General features: G+C 46.0%; 1 protein-coding gene across 1 annotated transcript in view; it reads right to left on the bottom strand.

The window, feature by feature from the left end:
- The window catches only part of cfi (complement factor I), a 70,550-nt gene extending 46,789 nt beyond the window's left edge, over positions 1-23,761 (bottom strand). Inside the window, exons 1-4 of the mRNA XM_078212966.1 lie at positions 23,630-23,761; positions 13,730-13,777; positions 10,149-10,196; positions 7,170-7,217 (exon numbers count right to left, since the gene is read on the bottom strand). Of these exons, the coding sequence (XP_078069092.1) occupies positions 7,170-7,217; positions 10,149-10,196; positions 13,730-13,777; positions 23,630-23,692 (207 nt within the window). The 5' untranslated portion in view covers positions 23,693-23,761. The remainder of the gene's footprint in view (positions 1-7,169; positions 7,218-10,148; positions 10,197-13,729; positions 13,778-23,629) is intronic.
- Positions 23,762-24,179: the final 418 nt, after the last annotated feature.

Genomic DNA, 24,179 nt, shown 5'->3' with positions numbered 1-24,179 from the left:
TCACCTCCATCAGCATACGTGAGGGACCGACCATGATGGAGCAGCTGATGGTCAATGTCACAACAATTCTGATGTAACATTAACAGCTTCCATGAAATGTTGGGAGTGCTAGTGGAAGCTCAGACTGCTGCCATTATGCCTCCATTTACCAGTGTTCAAAGGGGTTGCAAAGGCACCGTGACATTCCTGCAATCTCTCCTCCGACATATTGTTAAAGCACTGCCCCAGGAGAATGGCAGCGGTTTCGTGGAGTGGCACACGGAAAGACAGGAACGCACTGGCAGGAAGCAAGGGGTGTGATGTTTAGGATGCAGGGGAAGTAACTGGGGAGGGGCCAGTCGGTGCCAGGATGAGGTCAAATTGAAGGAACTGGATATTCCAATCACAGAGATGAAAGCAGATTTTCTTTATGGACCAAGGGTGAGGAGTTTGGGGAAGTTCTCTTGTTCTGCTTGGCCCACAAGCGGTGCAGGAAATATATGTACCTGCTCCAACCAATCATTCTCATCTCTCCTTATCTGGTGGGTTTCCTATGTCCCAGAAATCTGGAACTGAGATAAAATCTTAGGCATGTGGCCTCACTTAAATATTTCACTGAGTGGACTACCTCCGGAGAGCAGATTAATTATTTGCATACTGTTGTGATGTAATCTCAGCTGTCTGTATACACAGGAAATAATTGATTACTTTCTTCCTATGATAATCAATGTTCTGGAAAAACTGGCTAACAACTGGCTTCGTACGACTATCTGGAATAGGCTGAGTTTTACGGGAATTGAGTTGCACAACAGGCAAGCCACATAATCTGTTCTTAAAAAACAACATCAAAGTCCATGAGATTAATTGCGGAGGAGATGCTGCAATTGTATAAATGCAGTTATTACCATCGTGCCGCAGCTGGAGGTAGCCCTGATTTTAATATGAAAATCATATCACTTCAGTTTTTAAAAATTATTTTGTGGAATGTGAGTGCTGCTGAAAAGGCCAGCATTTATTGTCCATCCCTGATTGCCCGTGAGAAGGTGTTGGTGAGCTGCCTTCCTGACCTTCTGCAGTCAATGTGGTGCAGAAACATAGAAACTAGAAGCAGGAGTAGGCCATTCGGCCCTTTGAGCCTGCTCTGCTATTCATTTTGATTATGGCTGATCATCGAAATCAATATCCTGATCCCCCCCCTTTCCCCCCATCCCTTGAGCCCTTTAGCACCAAGGGCTATATCTAATTTATTCTTGAAATCAGACAACGTTTTGCCCTCAACTACATTGTGTGATAGTGAATTCCACACTTTCAACACCCTCTAGGTGAAGAAATTTCTCCTCACCTCTGTTCTAAAAAGTTTACCCCTTATCCTCAAACTACGACGCCTATTTCTGGACTCCCCCACCATTGGGAACATTCTTTCTGAATCTACCCTGTTAGAATTTTATAAATTTCTATGAGATCCCCTTTCACTCTTCTAAACTCCAGTGAATATAATCATAGCCGACTTAGTCTCTCCTCATATGACAAACCTGCCATCCAGGAATCAGCCTGGTAAACCTTCGCTGTACCCCCTCTATAGCAAGGACATCCTTCCTCAGATAAGGACACCAAAACTGCACACAGTACTCCAGATGTGGCCTCACCAACACCCTATACAATTGCAGCAAAACATCCCTATCCCTGTACTCAAATCCTCTTGCTATGAAGGCCAACATACCATTTGCCTTCTTTACTGCCTGCTGTACCTGCGCGCTTACTTTCAGCGACTGATGCACGAGGACTCCAAGGTCTCGCTGAGTATCCACCTCTCTCATTTTACATCCATTCAAGTAATAATCTGTCTCCCAAGTATTGCTACCAAAGTGGATAACCTCACATTTATCCACATGATACTGCATCTGCCATGAGAATGCCCACACACTCCGCCTATCTATATCACACTGAAGAATCCTCCTCACACCTACCCTCCCACCCAACTTAGTATCATCTGCAAATTTGGAGATAATACGTTCAGTTCCCTCTTCCAAATCGTTAATATAGGTGTAGGTACACCCACAGTGCGGTTAGGAGAGGGTGCGCAGTGTCACAGGATTTTGACCCAGTGACAGTAAAGGAATATTAATATATTTCCAAGTCAGGATGGTGTGTGTCTTGGAGGGAAATTTGCAGGTTGTGGTGTTCCCATGTTCCAACTGTCCTTGCCCCTCCAGGTGGTAGAGGTTGCAGGTTAGGATGGTGCTGGCAAAGAAGGCTTGGTGCTTTGCTGCTTTGCATGTTGTAGTTGCTAAACACGGCTGCCACTGTGCATTGGTGGGTGGAGGGTGTCAATGTTGAACGTGGTGGTTGGGGTGCCAGTCAAGCTGGTTGCTTTGTCCTGAATGATGTTGAGCTTCTTGAGAGTTGTTGGAGCTGCACTCATCCAGGTAAGTGGAGGATATTCCATCACACTCCTTGTGCATTTTAGATGGTGGACAGATTTTGGGGAGTCAGGAATTGAGTTACCCATCACAGAATCCCCAACCTCTGACCTGTAGCCACAGTATTTACACGGCTCATCCAGTTCAGTTTCTGTTCAATGGTAACCCCTAGGCTATTGATAGTGGGGGATTCAATAAAGGTAATGCCATTGAACGTCACGGGGAGATGGTTAGATTCTTGTTGGAGATTATTTTTGACACTTACGTGGCATGAATGTTACTTGCCATTCACTAGTCTAAGTCTGAAAGTAGTTCAGATCTTGTTGCATATAGACACAGTTAGCTTCAGTATCTGAGGAGTCACATAGGCTGCTGAACAATGTGCAATCATTAGCAAACATCCCCATTTCTGACCTCGATTTCATTTGATTTGATTTGATTTATTATTGTCACATGTATTAGTATACAGTGAAAAGCATTGTTTCTTGCGCGCTATACAGATAAAGCATATCGTTCATAGAGAAGTAAAGAAGAGCGTGCAGAATGTAGTGTTACAGTCATAGCTAGGGTGTAGAGAAAGATCAATTTAGTGCAAGGTAAGTCCATTCAAAAGTCTGATGGCAGCAGGGAAGAAGCTGTTCTTGAGTCGGTCAGTATGTGACCTCAGACTTTTGTACCTTGTTCTCGACGGAAGAAGGTGGAAGAGAGAATATCTGGGGTGCATGGGGTCCATAATTATGCTGGCTGCTTTTCTAAGGCAGCAGGAAGTGTAGACAGAGTGAATGGATGGGAGACTGGTTTGAGTGATGGATTGGGCTACATTCATGACCTTTTGTAGTTTCTTGCGGTCTTGGGCAGAGCAAGAGCCATACCAAGCTGTGATACAACCAGAAAGAATGCTTTCTATGTCGCATCTGTAAATATTGGTGAGAGTCGTAGCTGACATGCCAAATTTCCTTAGTCTCCTGAGAAAGTAGAGGCGTTGGTGGGCTTTCTTAACTATAGTGTTGGCATGGGGGGACCAGGACGGATTGTTAGTGATCTGGACACCTAAAATCTTGAAGCTCTCGACTATTTCAACTTTGTCCCCATTGATGTAGACAGGGACATGTTCCCCTTTACGCTTCCTGAAGTCGATGACAATCTCCTTCGTTTTGTTGACATTGAGGGAGAGATTATTGTTGCTGCACCAGTTCACCAGATTCTCTATCTCATTCCTGTACTCTGTCTCATCATTGTTTGAGATCTGACCCACTACGGTGGTGTCATCAGCAAACTTGAAAATCAAACTGGAGGAGAATTTGGCTACACAGTCATAGGTGTATAATGAATATATTCGGGGGCTGAGGACACAGCCTTGTGGGGCACCGGTGTTGAGGATGATCGTGGAGGAGGTGTTGTTGCCTATCCTTACTGATTGTGGTCTGTGGGTTAGGAAGTTCAAGGTCCAGTTGCAGAAGGAGATGCCGAGGCCCAGGCCACGGAGTTTGGAGATGATAATAGTGGGAATAATAGTGTTGAAGGCTGAGCTGTAGTCAATAAATAGGAGTCTGACATAGGTGTCCTTGTTATCCAGGTGTTCCAGGGTTGAGTGCAGGGCCAGGGAGATGGTGTCTGCTGTGGATCTGTTGCGGTGGTAGGCGAATTGTAGTGGATCCAGGCAATCCAGGAGGCTGGAATTGATTCGTACCATGACTAACCTTTCAAAGCACTTCATAATGATGGATGTCAGAGCCACCGGCCGACAGTCATTCATACACGCTGCTTGGCTTCTCTTTGGTACTGGGATGACGGTCGATTTCTTGAGGCAGATAGGGACCTCAGATTGTTGTAAAGAGAAGTTGAAGATGTCTGCGAATACTCCCACCAGCTGATCCATGCAGGATCTGAGTGCTCATCGGGGTACCCCTTCCAGGCCAGTCGCTTTCCGTGGGTTGACCTTCGAGAAAGCTGCTCTGATGTCGGCAACGGTGACCTCAGATACAGGTTCACCCAGGGCTTCCAGGGTGGAGGGCATGCTCTCGCTGACCTCTTGCTCAAAACGGGCGTAGAATGCATTGAGCTCATCAGGGAGGAGTGCATTGGAGCTGGCGATTTTACATGTCTTCTTCTTATAGCCTGTTATGTCTTGCAGACCTTGTCATAGTTGGTGGGGGTCCGTGTGGTTAGTCCTGTGTTGTTGCTTCACTACGTTAACACTTCATTTTTAGGTAAGTCTGGGCTGTGTATTCCAGATCACAGCTTGCTGTGTAACATTTTTTTTCTCTGGTCACATCTGGTTCTTTTGCCAATCACCCTAAATCTATGTACTTTGGGGTTACAAACACTTTTACCACTGCAAACGGTTGCTCCATATTTTATTCCAGCAAAATCCTTCATGATTTGAATGCCTCTATCAAATCTCTTCTTAGCCATCCCTGCTCACCCTGACCTGGAAAATACCTGGAACTCCTTGCCTAACAGCACCTTGGCCATACCTACACCAGGTGGACTGCAGCGATTCAAGGAAGTAGCTTACTGCCATCTTCACAAGTGAACTTAAGGATGGGCATGAGACAGCAATGTTCACATCTCATGAAAAAAATAAAAGAAAATCCCTACAGAGTCAGGGATTTGCTACTTGTTAAGATGCAGGAATTAAATAAGAAAGTGAGTTTCTAGGTTACTCAATGCCTTATTATTTTACTTTTAATTTTAAAATATATAGTCTTTTTTCTCTTTAATTTAGCCAGCCTATGATGTATAAGTGACACAAATACGTTCGAGGGATTCAGAACTTTTTCATCCATATCCTGATAATTTAACCTTTACTTCATTCCCGTGACTACATCAGGGTCTAACACCTGGGCCAGTCCAGGAAGGGGATTTGTGTTTCTTCCCTTGTCCTATTCCAACTCCATAAAAGGCATTGGAAAGCCCAATGAAATGTCTGTACTAAGCAATGCAATTATATCTAAAGATGGAGGCAGTGCTGTGGCTAAAGATCTGAGACAAAGTTGTCTAGAGTTTTAAAACATTCACCAGCAAACAGTGAAAACACTCATGCAATAATAAGAACATAAGAAATAGGAGCAGGAGTTGGTCATTCAGCCCCTTGAGCCTGCTCCCCCAATCAATCAGATCACGGTTGATCTGATGGGCCTTAGTTGCCTGTCCCCAATAGCCCTCAACTCTCTCGTAGATCAAGAATCTGTCCAGCTCAGTCTTGAATATATTGGTGTCCGAGACATTCACTGCTCACTGGGAAGAGAATGCCAAACGATAATGATCATCTGAGACCAGAGGTTCCTCCTCATTGGCGTGAGGAATGGGGTGCCTGTCTGTTTGCGCGGAACAGCCAGGCTAGCGGGTGTGTTTCGCGCAATGCATAACTTTGCACTGATCAGGTGGGAGGATCCCACCTCACAGCCACTGCTATCGCCAGTGGGAAACACTCCGGCTTTCCTGGTGTGGGCACGAAGAGGCAATTCGGGAGAATTTCTTCTAAACTCCAAAGGGTAAAGACCCAATCCGCTCAACCTTTCCTCAAAAGTCAACCTCTTCATCCCAGGAATCAGCCTCATGAATCTTCTCTAAACTGCCTTCAATGCAACTATATCCCTCCTTACGTCAGGTGCACTAGCAAGGTTTTATAAACCGTGAACAGTTGTCGCAAGGCTTTCCTATTTTGAGACTCCACCTGCTTCCATTAAAGGCCATGTCGATTTTCCTAATTGAGGGATCTGCTTGCTGACGTTTTGTGATTGTATACAAGGACACCCAGATCCCTCTGTACTGCAGCATTCTCTATATTTAAATAATATTCTGCTTTCCTATTCTTCCTGCCAAAGTGGGTGACCTCACATTTTCCCACATTAAACTCCAATAAAGCAGGGATGGAAAATCAGGCAATAGATTCAAACTGCCGCACAATGCAGTCCCAGCTTTAAGAATTCAATCTTGTTAATGAACAGCATGGAGTGCTGGAAGAACCTGTCACATACAAGCAGTACAACAGGAGTGAAGACGCCAGAAAAGACATCAGCTAAAGAACACTTGAATTAAATTAGGGTTTCTAAGGTAGCCCACTTGTACTCTCAGTGCCTCCCCGAAAAATGGTCAGGTGAGGGAAGTCCAAAGTGCAGCGATAGCAGTGCTTGAGATTAGCTGCCAGTTCCACAATGCATGTACACAGAATACCTGAGTGCATCAGGAAGGAATTAGCACTTTGATTTCAACACTCTGTGACTGTAGAGAAACAATGCTGTATAAGGTGGCAGATTGTGAGTTTAGAGGAAGCAAGTGAAGAAAAGTGGGAGGAGCACAGGTCATAGAATCATAGAATCCCTACAGTGCAAAAGGAGGCCATTCGGCCCATTGAGTCTGCACCCACCACAATCCCACCCAGGATCTATCACCATCACCCTATTTATTTACCCTCCTAACCCCCTGACACCAAGAGCAATTTAGCATGGCCAATCCACCTAACCCGTACATCTTTGGACTGTGGGAGGAACCAGAGCACCCGGAGGAAACATAGGCAGAGGCAGGGAGAACATGCAAACTCTACACAGACAGTGACCCAAATCGGAATCGAACCTGGGTTCCTGGCGCTGTGAGGCAGCAGTCCTAACCACTGTACCACCGTGCCACCCGTGTCTGATATAATGATATTGGTAAAATAAACAGACAAGTCAATGTTAACAGTAATGCTTCATTTGTTGTATCTTTTTACTCTTGTTCAAACTGGACAGCAGTAAGCCACAGATTGAAAAACATCACAATACTTACAGCTTGAGTGCTGCTCACTGGTTCATTGCTCTTTCTTGTCGGCGACACCTACACAAGATGGATATAATTATTGGTGAAGTAACTTTGGGGACATTATTACAACAACTGACATTGAAACAGAACCTCAAAAAGGAGGAAGTATCTCCCAAAGCACTTCACAAAAAGGAGGTGAAAATAAATGTCCAGCAAAGGAGGAGAAGTGACTGAGTGAAGAGAGCATCTTATACTCTGGCAGAGCGAGGTTTTCTGTACACTCTAAAACCACCTCCCTGTTCTTGCTCTTTGCTCATTTACATTTTTCCTCTCAACATTTATCCCGTTACCTGGATAAATGATCAAACTTCCACATGCAAAAATTCTCTTCCCACATCATTAAAGGTCGATGCTCCCTTGTCGCTCATTAGTCGTGGGCATTGAAGGCTCTGGAATGTGAGAACCTGATAGCTCTCGGTTTCCAGGCAGAGTGAGGTGATGACAAATTCTCACAGTCGAGATTTCCTTCAGCTTTTGATACATGGGACACTCCAACACCTTCATTCTCAGCTTGAATATCTCACAACAGGGCAAATATCTCACAATGATTAGAGAACTATTAATAGTCACTCAATCACCAAATGATGGGATCATCCTGTAAGAGACCACGGACAATAGGGCCACTGCGGTATCTGGTTACTGCTCCCTTAGCACACGTCCTTAAGCAACTTCACATAGTAAAGATCTTTCACCCATGGCATCAACAACTCCGTGTGAATGGCAGCTATTAAGCAGCTGCAAGTCCACTTTCCACAGGGATGGACTCATGTTAATGCAACACAAGCTCAATAAGGATGGCCCAAACACTCCTATCAGTTTTTAATGCTTTGCACTTGCTTAACTCAAGAAGGAGCAGCATTCAGAGAGTTCCATTTCTCCCATCACTACCTCTTCTCAATGCAAAATGAGGCATCATCTTGCTACTCCCTCGTAGATCAAGAATCCGTCCAGCTCAGTCTTGAATAAATTCGGTATCCAAGGCATTCGCTGCTCGCTGGGAAGAGAATTCCAAATGATAATGACCGTCATTATGATGACCATCAGCAGAGGTTCTCCTCATTGCCACGGAGGTGGCGGTGGGGGGGGGGGGGGGCGGGGTGGGCTGCCTGTCTGTCAGCGCGGAACAGCTGGGCTGGCATTAGTGTTTCGCGCAATGCACAACTTTGCATTGCTCCGGTGGGAGAATCCCACCTCACAGCCACTGCTGTCGCCAGTGGGAAACACTCCGGCTTTCCTGCTGGTGTGGGCACTAAGAGCCAATTCGGGAGAATTGCACACAGTCCATCTTCATTTATCTAAACTCCAAACAGTACAGGCCCAATCTGCTCAACCTTTCCTCACAAGACAACCTCTTCATCCCAGAAACCAGCCTCATGAATCTTCTCTAAACTGTCTTCAATGCAACTATATCCCTCCTTACGTCAGGTGCACTACCAAGGTTTTATAAACCGTGAACAGTTGTCGCAAGGCTTTCCTATTTTTAGGCTCCACCCGCTTCCATTAAAGGCCATGTCGATTTTCCTAATTGAGGGATCTGCTTGCTGACGTTTTGTGATCGTATACAAGGACACCCAGATCCCTCTGTACTGCAGCATTCTCTATATTCAAATAATATTCTGCTTTTCTATTCTTCCTGCCAAAGTGGGTGACCTCACATCTTCCCACATTAAACTCCAATAAAGCAGGGATGGAAAATCAGACAATAGATTCAAACTGCCGCACAATGCAGTCCCAGCTTTAAGAATTCAATCTTGTTAATGAAGAGCATGGAGTGCTGGAAGAACCTGTCACATACAAGCAGTACAACAGGAGTGAAGATGCCAGGAAAGACATCAGCTAAAGAACACTTGAATTAATATATAGAATATATATTAATATAGAATCCCTACAGTACAGAAAGAGGCCATTCGGCCCATCGAGTCTGCACCGACCACAATCCCACCCAGTCCCTACTCCCATATCCCTGCATATTTAACCACTAATCCCTCTAACCTATGCATCTCAGGACAGTAAGGGGCAATTTTAGCATGGCCAATCAACCTAACCCGCACATCTTTGGACTGTGGGAGGAAACCGGAGCACCCGGAGGAAACCCACGCAGACACGAGGAGAATGTGCAAACTCCACACAGACAGTGACCCAAACCGGGAATCGAACCCAGGTCCCTGGAGCTGTGAAGCAGCAGTGCTAACCACTGTGCTACCATGCCGCCCTAATTAAATTAGGGTTTCTAAGGTAGCCCACTTGTACTCTCAGTGCCTCCCCGAAAAATGGTCAGGTGAGGGACGTCCAAAGTGCAGCGATAGCAGTGCTTGAGATTAGCTTCCAGTTCCACAATGCATGTACACAGAATACCTGAGTGCATCAGGAAGGAATTAGCACTTTGATTTCAACACTCTGTGACTGTAGAGAAACAATGCTGTATAAGGTGGCAGATTGTGAGTTTAGAGGAAGCAAGTGAAGAAAAGTGGGAGGAGCACAGGTCATAGAATCATAGAATCCCTACAGTGCAAAAGGAGGCCATTCGGCCCATTGAGTCTGCACCCACCACAATCCTACCCAGGATCTATCGCCATCACCCTAGTTATTTACCCTACTAACCCCCTGACACCAAGAGCAATTTAGCATGGCCAATCCACCTAACCCATACATCTTTGGACTGTGGGAGGAACCAGAGCACCCGGAGGGAACATAGGCAGAGGCAGGGAGAACATGCAAACTCTACACAGACAGTGACCCAAATCGGAATCGAACCTGGGTTCCTGGCGCTGTGAGGCAGCAGTCCTAACCACTGTACCACCGTGCCACCCGTGTCTGATATAATGATATTGGTAAAATAAACAGACAAGTCAATGTTAACAGTAATGCTTCATTTGTTGTATCTTTTTACTCTTGTTCAAACTGGACAGCAGTAAGCCACAGATTGAAAAACATCACAATACTTACAGCTTGAGTGCTGCTCACTGGTTCATTGCTCTTTCTTGTCGGCGACACCTACACAAGATGGATATAATTATTGGTGAAGTAACTTTGGGGACATTATTACAACAACTGACATTGAAACAGAACCTCAAAAAGGAGGAAGTATCTCCCAAAGCACTTCACAAAAAGGAGGTGAAAATAAATGTCCAGCAAAGGAGGAGAAGTGACTGAGTGAAGAGAGCATCTTATACTCTGGCAGAGCGAGGTTTTCTGTACACTCTAAAACCATCTCCCTGTTCTGGAAGAAGGTGTAACTGGGGTGATCAGTAAGTTTGCGGATGACACAAAATTGGCAGGACTTGCAGATAGTGAGGAACATTGTCAGAAGCTACAGAAGGATATAGATAGGCTGGAAATTTGGGCAAAGAAATGGCAGATGGAGTTCAATCCTGATAAATGCAAAGTGATGCATTTTGGTAGAAATAATGTAGGGAGGAGCTATACGATAAATGGCAGAACCATAAAGGGTGTAGATACGCAGAGGGACCTGGGTGTGCAAGTCCACAGATCCTTGAAGGTGACGTCACAGGTGGAGAAGGTGGTGAAGAAGGCATATGGCATGCTTACCTTTATAGGACGGGGCATAGAGTATAAAAGTTGGGGTCTGATGTTGCAGATGTATAGAACGTTGGTTCGGCCGCATTTGGAATACTGCGTCCAGTTCTGGTCACCACACTACCAGAAGGACGTGGAGGCTTTGGAGAGAGTACAGAGGAGGTTTACCAGGATGTTGCTTGGTATGGAGGGGCTTAGTTATGAGGAGAGATTGGGTAAACTGGGGTTGTTCTCCCTGGAAAGACGGAGGATGAGGGGAGACTTAATAGAGGTGTATAAAATTATGAAAGGCATAGATAGGGTGAACGGTGGGAAGCTTTTCCCCAGGTCGGTGGTGACGTTCACGAGGGGTCATAGGTTCAAGGTGAAGGGGGGGAGGTTTAACACAGATATCAAAGGACATATTTTACACAGAGGGTGGTGGGGGCCTGGAATGCGCTGCCAGGCAAGGTGGTGGAGGCGGACACACTGGGAACATTTAAGACTTATCTAGATAGCCATATGAACGGAGTGGGAATGGAGGGATACAAAAGAATGGTCTAGTTTGGACCAGGGAGCGGCATGGGCTTGGAGGGCCGAAGGGCCTGTTCCTGTGCTGTATTGTTCTTTGTTCTTTGTTCTTTCTCTTTGCTCATTTACATTTTTCCTCTCAACATTTATCCCGTTACCTGGATAAATGATCAAACTTCCACATGCAAAAATTCTCTTCCCACATCATTAAAGGTCGATGCTCCCTTGTCGCTCATTAGTCGTGGGCATTGAAGGCTCTGGAATGTGAGAACCTGATAGCTCTCGGTTTCCAGGCAGAGTGAGGTGATGACAAATTCTCACAGTCGAGATTTCCTTCAGCTTTTGATACATGGGACACTCCAACACCTTCATTCTCAGCTTGAATATCTCACAACAGGGCAAATATCTCACAATGATTAGAGAACTATTAATAGTCACTCAATCACCAAATGATGGGATCATCCTGTAAGAGACCACGGACAATAGGGCCACTGCGGTATCTGGTTACTGCTCCCTTAGCACACGTCCTTAAGCAACTTCACATAGTAAAGATCTTTCACCCATGGCATCAACAACTCCGTGTGAATGGCAGCTATTAAGCAGCTGGAAGTCCACTTTTCACAGGGATGGACTCATGTTAATGCAACACAAGCTCAATAAGGATGGCCCAAACACTCCTATCAGTTTTTAATGCTTTGCACTTGCTTGACTCAAGAAGGAGCAGCATTCAGAGAGTTCCATTTCTCCCATCACTACCTCTTCTCAATGCAAAATGAGGCATCATCTTGCTACTCCCCTGTAGATCAAGAATCTGTCCAGCTCATTCTTGAATAAATTCGGTATCCAAGGCATTCACTGCTCACTAGGAAGAGAATTCCAAATGATAATGACCATCTGAGAGCAGAGGTTTCTCCTCATTGGCACCCGGGGGCGGGGGGGCGGGGGGGGGGGGGGGGGGGCGGGGAGCGGGGGGGGGGAGAGGCCGGTTTGGGGGGTGGGCTGCCTGTCTGTCAGCGCGGAACAGCTGGGCTGGCAGGAGTGTTTCGCGCAATGCATAACTTTGCATTGATAAGGTGGGAGAATCCCACCTCACAGCCACTGCGATCGCCAGTGGGAGACACTCCGGCTTTCCTGCTGGTGTGGGCACTAAGAGCCAATTCGGGAGAATTGCACACAGTCCATCTTCATTTATCTAAACTCCAAACAGTACAGGCCCAATCTGCTCAACCTTTCCTCACAAGACAACCTCTTCATCCCAGGAACCTGCCTCATGAATCTTCTCTAAACTGCCTTCAATGCAACTATATCCCTCCTTACGTCAGGTGCACTACCAAGGTTTTATCAAGCTGTGAACAGTTGTCGCAAGGCTTTCCTATTTTTAGACTCCACCCGCTTCCATTAAAGGCCATGTCGATTTTCCTAATTGAGGGATCTGCTTGCTGACGTTTTGTGATCGTATACAAGGACACCCAGATCCCTCTGTACTGCAGCATTCTCTATATTTAAATAATATTCTGCTTTTCTATTCTTCCTGCCAAAGTGGGTGACCTCACATTTTCCCACATTAAACTCCAATAAAGCAGGGATGGAAAATCAGACAATAGATTCAAACTGCCGCACAATGCAGTCCCAGCTTTAAGAATTCAATCTTCTTAATGAACAGCATGGAGTGCTGGAAGGACCTGTCACATACAAGCAGTACAACAGGAGTGAAGACACCAGAAAAGACATCAGCTAAAGAACACTTGAATTAAATTAGGGTTTCTAAGGTAGCCCACTTGTACTCTCAGTGCCTCCCCGAAAAATGGTCAGGTGAGGGAAGTCCAAAGTGCAGCGATAGCAGTGCTTGAGATTAGCTGCCAGTTCCACAATGCATGTACACAGAATACCTGAGTGCATCAGGAAGGAATTAGCACTTTGATTTCAACACTCTGTGACTGTAGAGAAACAATGCTGTATAAGGTGGCAGATTGTGAGTTTAGAGGAAGCAAGTGAAGAAAAGTTGGAGGAGCACAGGTCATAGAATCATAGAATCCCTACAGTGCAAAAGGAGGCCCTTTGGCCCATTGAGTCTGCACCCACCACAATCCTACCCAGGATCTATCGCCATCATCCTAGTTATTTACCCTCCTAACCCCCTGACACCAAGAGCAATTTAGCATGGCCAATCCACCTAACCCGTACATCTTTGGACTGTGGGAGGAACCAGAGCACGCAGAGGGAACATAGGCAGAGGCAGGGAGAACATGCAAACTCTACACAGACAGTGACCCAAATCGGAATCGAACCTGGGTTCCTGGCGCTGTGAGGCAGCAGTCCTAACCACTGTACCACCGTGCCACCCGTGTCTGATATAATGATATTGGTAAAATAAACAGACAAGTCAATGTTAACAGTAATGCTTCATTTGTTGTATCTTTTTACTCTTGTTCAAACTGGACAGCAGTAAGCCACAGATTGAAAAACATCACAATACTTACAGCTTGAGTGCTGCTCACTGGTTCATTGCTCTTTCTTGTCGGCGACACCTACACAAGATGGATATAATTATTGGTGAAGTAACTTTGGGGACATTATTACAACAACTGACATTGAAACAGAACCTCAAAAAGGAATGTGGTGAACCATCATTGGTTCCCACTAGATAGTACTGAGCCAGGGTCTGGCCAGTACTACAAGTATGTATATATGTTGCTGTTGGGGTTAGGGATGGGTTGTTCTACTTGTTGCTGTTGGGGTTAGGGTTGGGCTGTTACACCTTGTATTATAGTTATTGTGGTACATCCCAGTCGGGCTCCGCCTCCTGGGAGAGGTATAAAGGTCTCTGCTCTGTCTGGGACCCCTCAGTCTGGGATCGTGTATATAATTAGTAGCTGCCTTGTTACAGCAAATCAAAGCCTTTATTTCCTGAGCATCAATTCTCGTGTGTGATAACGCGCATCAATTTTATTTGCTGTAAATAAACTCTCGTCGAAGAAAAAAGAAAGAGAGTATGGAGCAGATACTGAAGCCTGAACGCCTTACACTAGATCCACATGCGGTGGGCGCCTCTAACACCTTCGACCACTGGTTGAAATGTTTTGAGGACTACCTGGCAGCCTCCGCAGCGGTCACCACAGATGATGACAGACTCCGGGTCCTCCATACGAGGGTAAGCGACACCGTCTACCTCACGATCCGTGCGGCCACCGACTACACAAAGGCCCTCGAGCTTCTTAAGAAGCGTTATATTAAACCGCCCAACGAAATACACGCTCGTTACCTCTTAGTCACTCGACGACGGCAGTCCGGCGAAACGATGGAGGAATACGCGAACGAGCTCCTACAGCTAGCCAGGGGCTGTAACTGCAAAGCAGTGTCAGCAGAGCAGAATATGAACGACCTCGCTCGATATGCGTTTGTGGCGGGAGTCGGATCATCGTACATCCGACTCAAACTACTGGAGAAAGGTAACCTTGACCTCACCCAGGCAATAGAACTAGCGGAGATGCTGGAGACGGCCTCCAAAAGCCTAGTACTGTATCCTGAAGACCACGTGGAGACAACGTGGCAGGAGCAGTCGCTTATCCCTCCTCGTCCCTCGGGTTCGAAATGCTGCGTAATGGCGTGCTCACACTCGGGCCAGACGACGGCAGCAGCTCCGGGCGGCCCGCGGTGTTACTTCTGTGGGGGAGCGAAGCATACTCGGCAACGGTGTCCCACTAAAGCTGTGTTGTGCTCCGCCTGCGGTAAGAAGGGGCACTATTCGAAAGTGTGCCGATCTAAATCTGCTTTTCGGAACAGCAGTGCGGCCTGCGATTCCTCAGAGCCCGGTTCTTCGTCGTCGACATCGTCGAGGGTTTCGTCCACGTGCGAGGCCAGGACGACGCCATTACGGTCGACGGAGTCGGAGATGTGTGACCACCAGGGGTCGCTGAGTTTGGCGCCATCACCCACGTGCGACCTATGGGAGCGGCCATGTTGGTCGGCACCGACCATGAACGACCAGCAGGGGTCATCCTCGGCGATTTCAGCTGCCTGCAGTGGCGCTCATGAACCAACGGTGGCGTCGATCATCCTGGACCAGGCCAAGCCTCATAGACTTGACAAGTCTATGATGGACATTCAGGTAAACAACCACTTGATTTATTGTCTGTTTGACAGCGGGAGCACTGAGAGTTTTATCCACCCAGACGCTGTGAAGCGGTGTGGACTCCGGATTCAACCTGTCAAACAGACAATTTCTATGGCATCAAGGTCCCGGCCTGTCACCATGGTAGGGAGTTGCGTGGTAACTTTAACGGTGCAAGGCACAGTTTACGAGCGTTTCAAGCTCCTGGTGTTGCCGCACCTTTGCGCGCCAATACTTCTCGGACTAAACTTCATGGTCCACCTGAGGAGTGTAACCCTACAGTACGGTGGGCCACTCCCTTCGCTTTCAGTGGGAGAACAGCAGCCTCCAAATTGCCCAACACGCCCCGCCTGTAGCCTCTCGACGCTGAAGATCACCACACCCTCCCTGTTCCAGAATCTTGTGCCAGGCTGCAAGCCCATTGCGACTAAGAGTAGGCGTTACAGCGCTGAGGATCGGATCTTCATTCGATCTGAAGTTCAGCGGCTCCTCAAGGAAAGGATCATTGGTGAAGTAACTTTCTGTAGGGAGGAGAAGTGACTGAGAGATTGGTTAAAGACATACTGAAAAAAATACTCTCTTCAAATCATAGGAATTACAGTGCAGAGTGTGGACATTTTGGCTTCTGCAGAGTGAGATTTTCTGTACACTCTAAATCCATCTCCCTGCCCTTTCTCTTTGCTCATTTACATTTTTCCTCTCAACACTGATCCAGTTTCCTCTTAACTAATATTTTAATCTGTAATTTTCCACTTCGGTTCGAGAATTTCAATGTACAAATGTACAAATCAACCATGATTGAATGGTGGAGTGGACTCGATGGGCCGAATGGCCTTACTTCCGCTCCTATGTCTTATGGACTTAAATATTCTTTTTCCACATTCCAACACCACGAGTATATGCTGTCTTCTCATTCATTTATTAGTCATTGGAAACAATCTTTTATGATTTACCCTCTCAAACTTTGAAACACTCTATTGTACCATTTTAATCTTCTCTGTTCATGTGAAAAAAAAAGCTTGGAATCTAGGGATACCGCTCACCTACTTCTTCCTCCAGTTCACTATTCATCTCAAAGTCTGAGGACCACTTCCCCACAGTGTCCATCCCTGAAAGCTTTTCCCTTCTCTTTTGTTTCAAAGTGTCTACTCTTGTTTCTCCAGGTTAATGCTTAAGTAACTCCACTCTAAGACATCTTGCATTTGCCTTTTATGTCTGGGCACTCTGGGCCTCCAGTTCTGCATCACGCTGGTCTTGCCTGACAGGCCAGATTTATTATTTGCCAATTAATTTCACTTCCGAGACCTTCTCTAATTTCCAACTTGGAGCAGAGCACCATTCTTCCATGGTCGCTGTGACAGAACCCTGGAACTCTTCACTAAACTACCCTTTGCTCGGATTGGTTTCGACAACTCTCACTAGTTTCTACTTATGTGAGTGAAAAGTCTGTCCTTTTAGCTGAGATCAAGTGTGGAATCAAACGTGAGATCAGGTGTAATGCCTGTTCTTGTCAGCTTGGATCTTCTATGTCTCTTTTGGAGGCCATGAATTGGATTTGATTTGAATTTGAATTGGCTTTTGGACCAAGCAGGGAGACGGATTAAGGACTTGCTCTGTTCACTCTGCGCATTGGCTTTGCAACCCTGAGAAAGGAATTTTTTTTTAATGAGTGTTCAATCTGGCCATATCACAAGAATCCATACCGATATGCATTCTGCTGGAATTTGTATTTTTTCCATTGGAACTCGAGTGCCTAAAACAGAGGGCCCGATTTTACCATTTTCATTCTAAGTGCTGAATCTGGGCGCAATTCAGATCCGACTTGGAAACCTGCTTTCAGGCGCCCCCATACGCACTTAGCCCGAAAATTTTTTCGCAAATCTGAATTGCGCTGTGGGCGGGGCTTATCGCACCTGAAGCGATCGGAGCTCTGAACTGCGCGTGCGCAGTGAGAAAAAAAATTTGAAAATCGCGCCGCTGTCACATTGCTCCTGGGCCGCAAAAAGCGGATAAAGCGGCCCGGGAGCGAAAAGTGGGAGCGATGGTTCCCACAGACATCACCCCCACCCCCACAACATAACTGTCCCCCTTATCCACCCACCCCCCCGCAACCCAGACCGATCGCGACCCTCTGCCCCCCTTCGTCCCCACCGATCGCCAGTAGAGTGGCAGCAGTCCCCCCTGCCTCCCCGCAAAACCCCCCTCCCCCCACCAGAGATCCATCTGGCCTCCCACCCCCCCACACCCCCCTCCCCAGAGAAAGTTCGGGCCTCCCTCCCTCCCCCCACCAGACAACGATCTGCCCTCCTCCATCCCCAATCTGGCCCCCACCAGACAACAATCAGGCCTCACCCCGATCTATCAGAGATACATCTGACCCGCCTCCCCCCCTACCAGAAAATGATCTGCCCTCCCTTCTCCCGCACTCCCCCTCACCAGAGAATGATCTGACCCACCTCCCCCACCTCCCCACCAGATAACGATCGGGTCTCCCTCCTCCCGCTCCCTCCCCCACCAGAGATACATCTGACCTGCCTCCTCCTCCCTCCCCCCCAGAGAATGATCTGGCCTCCCTCTGCCCTCTGCCCTCCCCCCAAATCCCCCCCCCCCCCCGCCACCACCCCCCACAACCAGAGACGAATCTGTCCTCCCTCCCCCCCCATCCACCAGAGATACATCTGGCGCCCCCCGCCCCCCCACCAGAGAATGATCTGGCCCACCTCTCCCCCCCCCACCCCCACAACCGATCTGAGTCAGAGAGCCATTGGAAGCTCTGAACCTACCGCTTCAGAAGCTGGAGCGCCTGAAACAGACCTTTGGCCGAGCATGTCTGTTTTGCGCCGAACCTGGATGCGCGAACGTGATGGTAAAGGGGGAAATACTGGTAAAGTTGGGCAGACAGTTCATTAATTCAATTTAAATGCATGTAAATGCATTTAAATCGCCGTTGCGCCCGGAACGGGCGCAAATCGGATCGCGGCCATTTTCAGGCCTCGGTAAAGTGGGCATCTGCGCGGACGTGGGCACAGATCGCGTTAATGGCCTCACGCCCGACTTTACTACGTTTTCACACCCGAAAACGGGCGCGACGCAACGGTAAAATTGGGCCCAATAAGTTGAACAAGATTCAGAGCAAACTATTACTGCATCTATCCAAGAAAAAAGCAACTTCATTTTGTTCTGAATTGAATCCCTGCTATAAGGACTTCTTTCTGTTATGTAATGGCACTTTGTGTTGCCAAGAGATTTCAGACTTTTTTTAGGAACGCAATGTATTTATTGATAAAGAGAATCTTTGTACGGGGGTTTGTAGCCCTAGGCAGCCTTGTCTCCAGTCCTTACATGCTTACTACACGGCGTCCAGATCTATTCTGCCCAAGAGAGGACTCCACCCTCAGGGGTGATCACTTCCCCTTGGTTCTCATTGGTTCCTCAAGCCAGGTGACCTTCTTCCGCTGTACTGTCTTAAAGAAACAAATGCCACATACACAACATGCCTCCCCCTTTAGTTTTTTTATACAGTCTTCAAAATCGATTCACTCAAACCAACATTCTAAATAAACGTTATACACACAAGTTAGACATGTGTAAATCAATGTAGCGATTGCTCAATGATGAGACCTTGAGGCTTGCATTTAACATAACACTTCTACTAGTAGGTTGCCACCATGCAAAGTTTCACATTTCGGGCAGGATTTTATGGCCTCATTCGTCCCTAAATCGTAAAATCGCACCCGAGGTCAATGGACCTTTCCATGGTCCGCCCCTCACCTGCTCCGATTCCCGTGGCAGGCGAGATGGTAAAATTCCAGCCATAGTCTTGCATCATCACAATACAACACTGTCTTCCGTCTTGATCGCTCATTTACAAACCCGGTCTGTCACTTGTGAAGGAAATGGTTGTGGTACTCTGTTTCTGGTATTTAGGTCATGTGATAAAGTTTCTTCCTTTCCAGCATTTCTATTCAGCATCTTTCCCATTGACAATGTTGTCAGATTAGTTCTTGTGCATTTCTGTTAGTGTGACCATTTCAGCAATCTTGTTCTGGTGTCTAATCTCAGTTTCCTTCTCTGCATGAAATGCTGCTTTGTCGAGTTCTCTCTGGCACGACTTTCCACAGCTGAGCGGCTTTATTTTCCAACCTCTTCCTTTCATCTTCTACCTCAACCAATTTTCTGCTTGAACATGAGCAGTTCTTTATTCCAAACATCTGCTTTTGCCATCCATTCAGTTTATCTGTTTCTGAGTTTCTTCCTAGGTGAATCCATCATTTCCTCCTAACAACATTTGATAACGATCTCTCCCTTCTTATGCTTGGCATGTTTTCAGAGAACTGATATATTCCTTTTGTAGTTGCATCCAACTCTACTTCTTATGACCAACATTTCCTGTCTCTTCTTGTTAAATTTATTAGACAATTCTCCTGAATTGCTAACTTGTTCCAACAGGTGTGCTTTCCATTGCTAAGTCCTCCTCAGCACCCTCAACACCAGACAGTTTCTGCCTCTCTGCAGAATGCCAATTTCTCCAGCTCACGTGTTTTCCACATGACTGGTAGTTCAGTCATTCAATTGGATCTCTAAAGAATTCCCAGTAATGGCTCTGGTAAATGACGGTTCTGCTCTAACTTTGGCATGGTGACTCTTACAGTCGATGATACAGGATGTCGTACATGAGCGCCATGGATCAAATCTTTGATGCATTTCACTCTGAGAGCAGCGTTCTCTCAGCCATCATGAAACCGGTGGGATTTCCTTGGCTCTTCTCGAGTTCCATGCTATGACCTCTGTTACTGAGTTCCGCTTGTGCTTTTTCTCTCAACCCTTTTTACTTTTTTCATAACTTCCTGCTTTAATTCCAGTTCCTTCACTATTTGCTGCTAAATGTTATATTGTTACTGGCCCTAATGGATTTCCTGGCTACTTCTACCTTTTTGATCGTGCTAGTTTTTAAAAATCTGAGCTTTGATATAGCTGGGCCACTTCTCATTTAGATTACAGGTCACAAACTTCTTACCTCATTTCCTGTTTGCTGCAGTTCTCGGTTAAGTTTATCCAATTCTTTTCTCTTCTTTCTCACTTCTCCTTCTGCTGTAACTTGTCTTACTTTCTGACTGCACCTTTACCATTGGCTTGTAGATTATTGCTAAAACTTTCAAGGAATTTCACATTACAATACAAAAGGATGGACGCAACTGAGGCTTATTACCTTCAGCTCCTCATTTGGTCATTTGGGGTTTTTTGTTGCCCTCTTTTTGGGTTCTCTCCGTGGCCTCCTTGCTGGGGACTTCCAATGCTTCCCCCTCTCCAAGATCTTTCACTGTCTACTCTGAGCTCTAACATTTCCTCTATCTTGAGGTCTTTATTTCCTCAGCTCAGGTCTTGCGTTGCTTATAGTCCCCCTTTTGATAGTTGTCCTCCATCAGAGGTCTTCTCGGACTTTCCTGTCCCTTATCCTTTGTTCCTTCTGGTGGCTGTTGCATTAAATGTTGTACAACTTTAAATGCATTACCCCTTTACAACTGTCAATTGCCACAGCTCTTTTTTCCTGTATTTCTGCAGTTTTGGCGGGAATACAGCTCCTCTTTCTTTTTTAAAACTGCTTAACTTCTTTTTTTTCACCTGGTGGAAAATTATTCCATCAAATTCTACATTTTCTGGCTGGCTGGAGAATCTGTTTTTCTCTCCTTGTTGCAAATCAATCTTTTTGTCAATTTCACTAGTGGCTCCCGCGCTGTCCAGTCGAGACCAATATCTTACAAAATCTTCTTCACTTCTTTTCTTCGATTTCCTTCCTTTCAGAAAAAACACTGTCGCAATTCCTGTTCTTTTCTCTGCAGCTCAAGTTTTACTTCCTTTATTCCTGAAGGATAATCTCTCTTCATTTTAATTTTCTATATCTTTCCTAACCCCTTGACTCACCGGCCACACCGGGTTTGTTACTTTGTCTACCCCTCAGGGTCTGGCATTACCCGGACAACTTTCTACTCTCCCAAAAACAGGCACTCAGATGAGCATCGCTCTTTGCCAAATTTCAGATAAATCGGATACTCTCAGGTAGGCTGTGCCATCACAACCTATCCTCATTGTAAATATGTTATTGAATGGCACTCCAGGCGTTGTTAATACAATTCAGGCTTCATTAGGGACAAAAGGTATTTATTGAATAAGAGAACCATGCTACAGAGATTTGCAGCCAGGTCGGCTGCTTCAAGGCAGCCCAGGGCAGCAAACCCCTGTATCTGATTTTAAAAATTCAATAAATACCTTTATTTCCTAACAAAACCTGAATTGTATTAACTAAGCCTGGAGTGCCATGACATAACACTCTCCAACACAATCCTTAGTCCTGAGAAAACATTGGAAAGTTAGAATCATGGAATCCCTAGTCTGCAGAAAAGGCCATTCGGCCCATCAAGTCTGCACTGACTGTCTGATAGAGTATCTTACCCAGGCCTTATCCCTCACCCTATCCCTGTAACCCCATGCCTAATCCAACACATCTTTGGAGTATGGGAGAAAACCAGAACATCCGGAGGAAACCCACGCAGACAAGGGGAGAACGTGCAAACTCCACACAGACAGTGACCCGAGGCTGGAATTGAACCTGGGTCCCTGGCGCTGTGAGACTGCAGTGTTAACCACTGCGCCACCGTGCCACCCTCACATTTTTACCTAATTTAACAACAAAGTAAGTGAGTGAAATGCAGCATATTACTATTTCACACCCACATCTACATCTTTTAATAAAATTCATGAAGTTGAGAATTTTACCCTCCAAGGTTGAGTTTTAAGTACAGAATCTCAGAGCATGGACTTAAAGTACCTGTGAGCAGTGAATGAGGGAAACAAATAGCTTACACTAAGTTGGACAACACATACAAACATAAGTGGCCTGAGATGTCAAAAATATCCCATTCACTAAATGAAACCTGCCACCTACCAATTCTGTAACTCGCAGAAAAGAATAAGCAGATGATAAGATGTTAAAACATATTTATCAGATTAGAGTGATGGTTATCTCTTCAAGGTGCTATCGATGGGGTAAGGAAGTTTTAAGTTTGCATCTTTTATCAGTGGAGGACAGAACAAGACATTTAATAAGACTGGAAAAATGAAGAGAGACGTGGAGCAGAGCGCAATTGATGAAACAATCCCTGAGAGGAAGGTGATGGATTCAAACTTTACACAGAATTCACAGCATGGAAAACAGATCTTTCACCAATAATGATCATTGTTGCTGTTGATGTTCTGCACAAGTCCCAACCCAGCCTATTTATTCTAACCCTATTAACATGCCCTTCAAACTACTCTTTTAAAATGCATTCATGGGATGTGGGCATCGCTGACTGAGCCAGCATTTATTGCCCCGTCCCTAATTGCTCTTGAACTGAGTGGAAGGCTAGACCATTTCAGAGGGAATTTTAAGAGTCAACCACATTGCTGTGGATCACAGGTAATGACGGCAGATTTCCTTCCCTAAAGGACATTAATGAACTAGATGGGGTTTTACAAAAATTGACAATGATTTTTATTGAATTCAAATTCACCATCTGCCGTGGTGGACTTCGAACCTGGGTCCCCAGAGTATGACCCTGGGTATCTGGATTACTAGTCCCTATTAAGGGGAGGTGAAGACTACTGGTATTGTTGCTGGACTAGTAATAGAAGGTTGATATCTTGCAGGGATTATACCAAAAAAAAAGAATAATGCAAAGAATAGAAGAGGAAAAGACACTGGAGAAGTCCACACAACATAGAATAGAGAATGATAAAGAGGTGAAGCAAGTAGCAAAAACAGTGGATCTGAATTAAAACAGAACATGCAAGAACCCTGGGGCACAGTTCCTGTGATGATGATAACCATTCTTCACATACAAGCCTGGCTGGATGAGCATAAACTGGCTACCGAACAGTGAGAGTACCACAGCTGGCTACATCCAGCCAAGTGTGCACGGCAGCAAAATTCATTGCTGTCTTCACCTGAGGTCCACAGGTGCACATTTTGCAACTGCAGCCCCATCTCTAACAGAGCGACACTGAGACCAGTTGTAGCACCTCAGACCCATTGCATCAGCTAACTCAGCCAAGCCTTTGGGCTGAACTGGGATCAATGACTCACTCAATACTGCAGGAGGCAAACTCAGATTCACCAGAACACCCTGACAGCGTACCTTTCAGAGAAATCCATCAAAAGTTTCATCGTGCAGTTATTGGCTATTTTGTTTCTGAGTGCTACACTTGCTGTGTTATTAATAAAAGCGATTACCTTTTGTTCAGCAGCAATAATCGAGAGGCCCATCAAACACAACAGAGACACTGAGAGAACCATGGTAAAACGCTTTCTCCTGAGTGCTCCTCAGTCTGTATTGGGAAATAATAGCTTCCACTCTGCTCAGGCCAGTCAATGTTTGAGGATTAATTTTCAACCAAGCATTGCATAAGCAGCACTGATTAGATCAGGTCCTTATGGGGTGAAATTGTGCTTGATAGCTCCAGTGTTTGGAGCACTCTTCGGGTCTCAAATTGATGTTCCAAATGCCATGTTGATGAGGCTGTTAGAATATTCACGTTTAACTTCCAGCAGAAACATGTAGGACAGGAAGATTATGATGTTAATCAGCGTGCACTGTCGATTTGACATCAGTGCTGTCACTTTGCTGGTGGCTTCAGTTAATCTCACACAACTGGATTCACAATAAGTAACTGGAAGGATCTCCCCCCGCCTCATGCTCACCCCAAAATCAGGAAGTCCTGCCCGAGGGACCTTTACATTCAGCCTCCCTGAGGGGCCTCAATGGCCTCCGGTTTCACCGGCG

Source organism: Mustelus asterias, chromosome 1, assembly GCF_964213995.1.
Source record: "Mustelus asterias chromosome 1, sMusAst1.hap1.1, whole genome shotgun sequence".
Taxonomy (NCBI): domain Eukaryota; kingdom Metazoa; phylum Chordata; class Chondrichthyes; order Carcharhiniformes; family Triakidae; genus Mustelus; species Mustelus asterias.
This window is presented reverse-complemented; position numbering and strand designations above follow the sequence as displayed.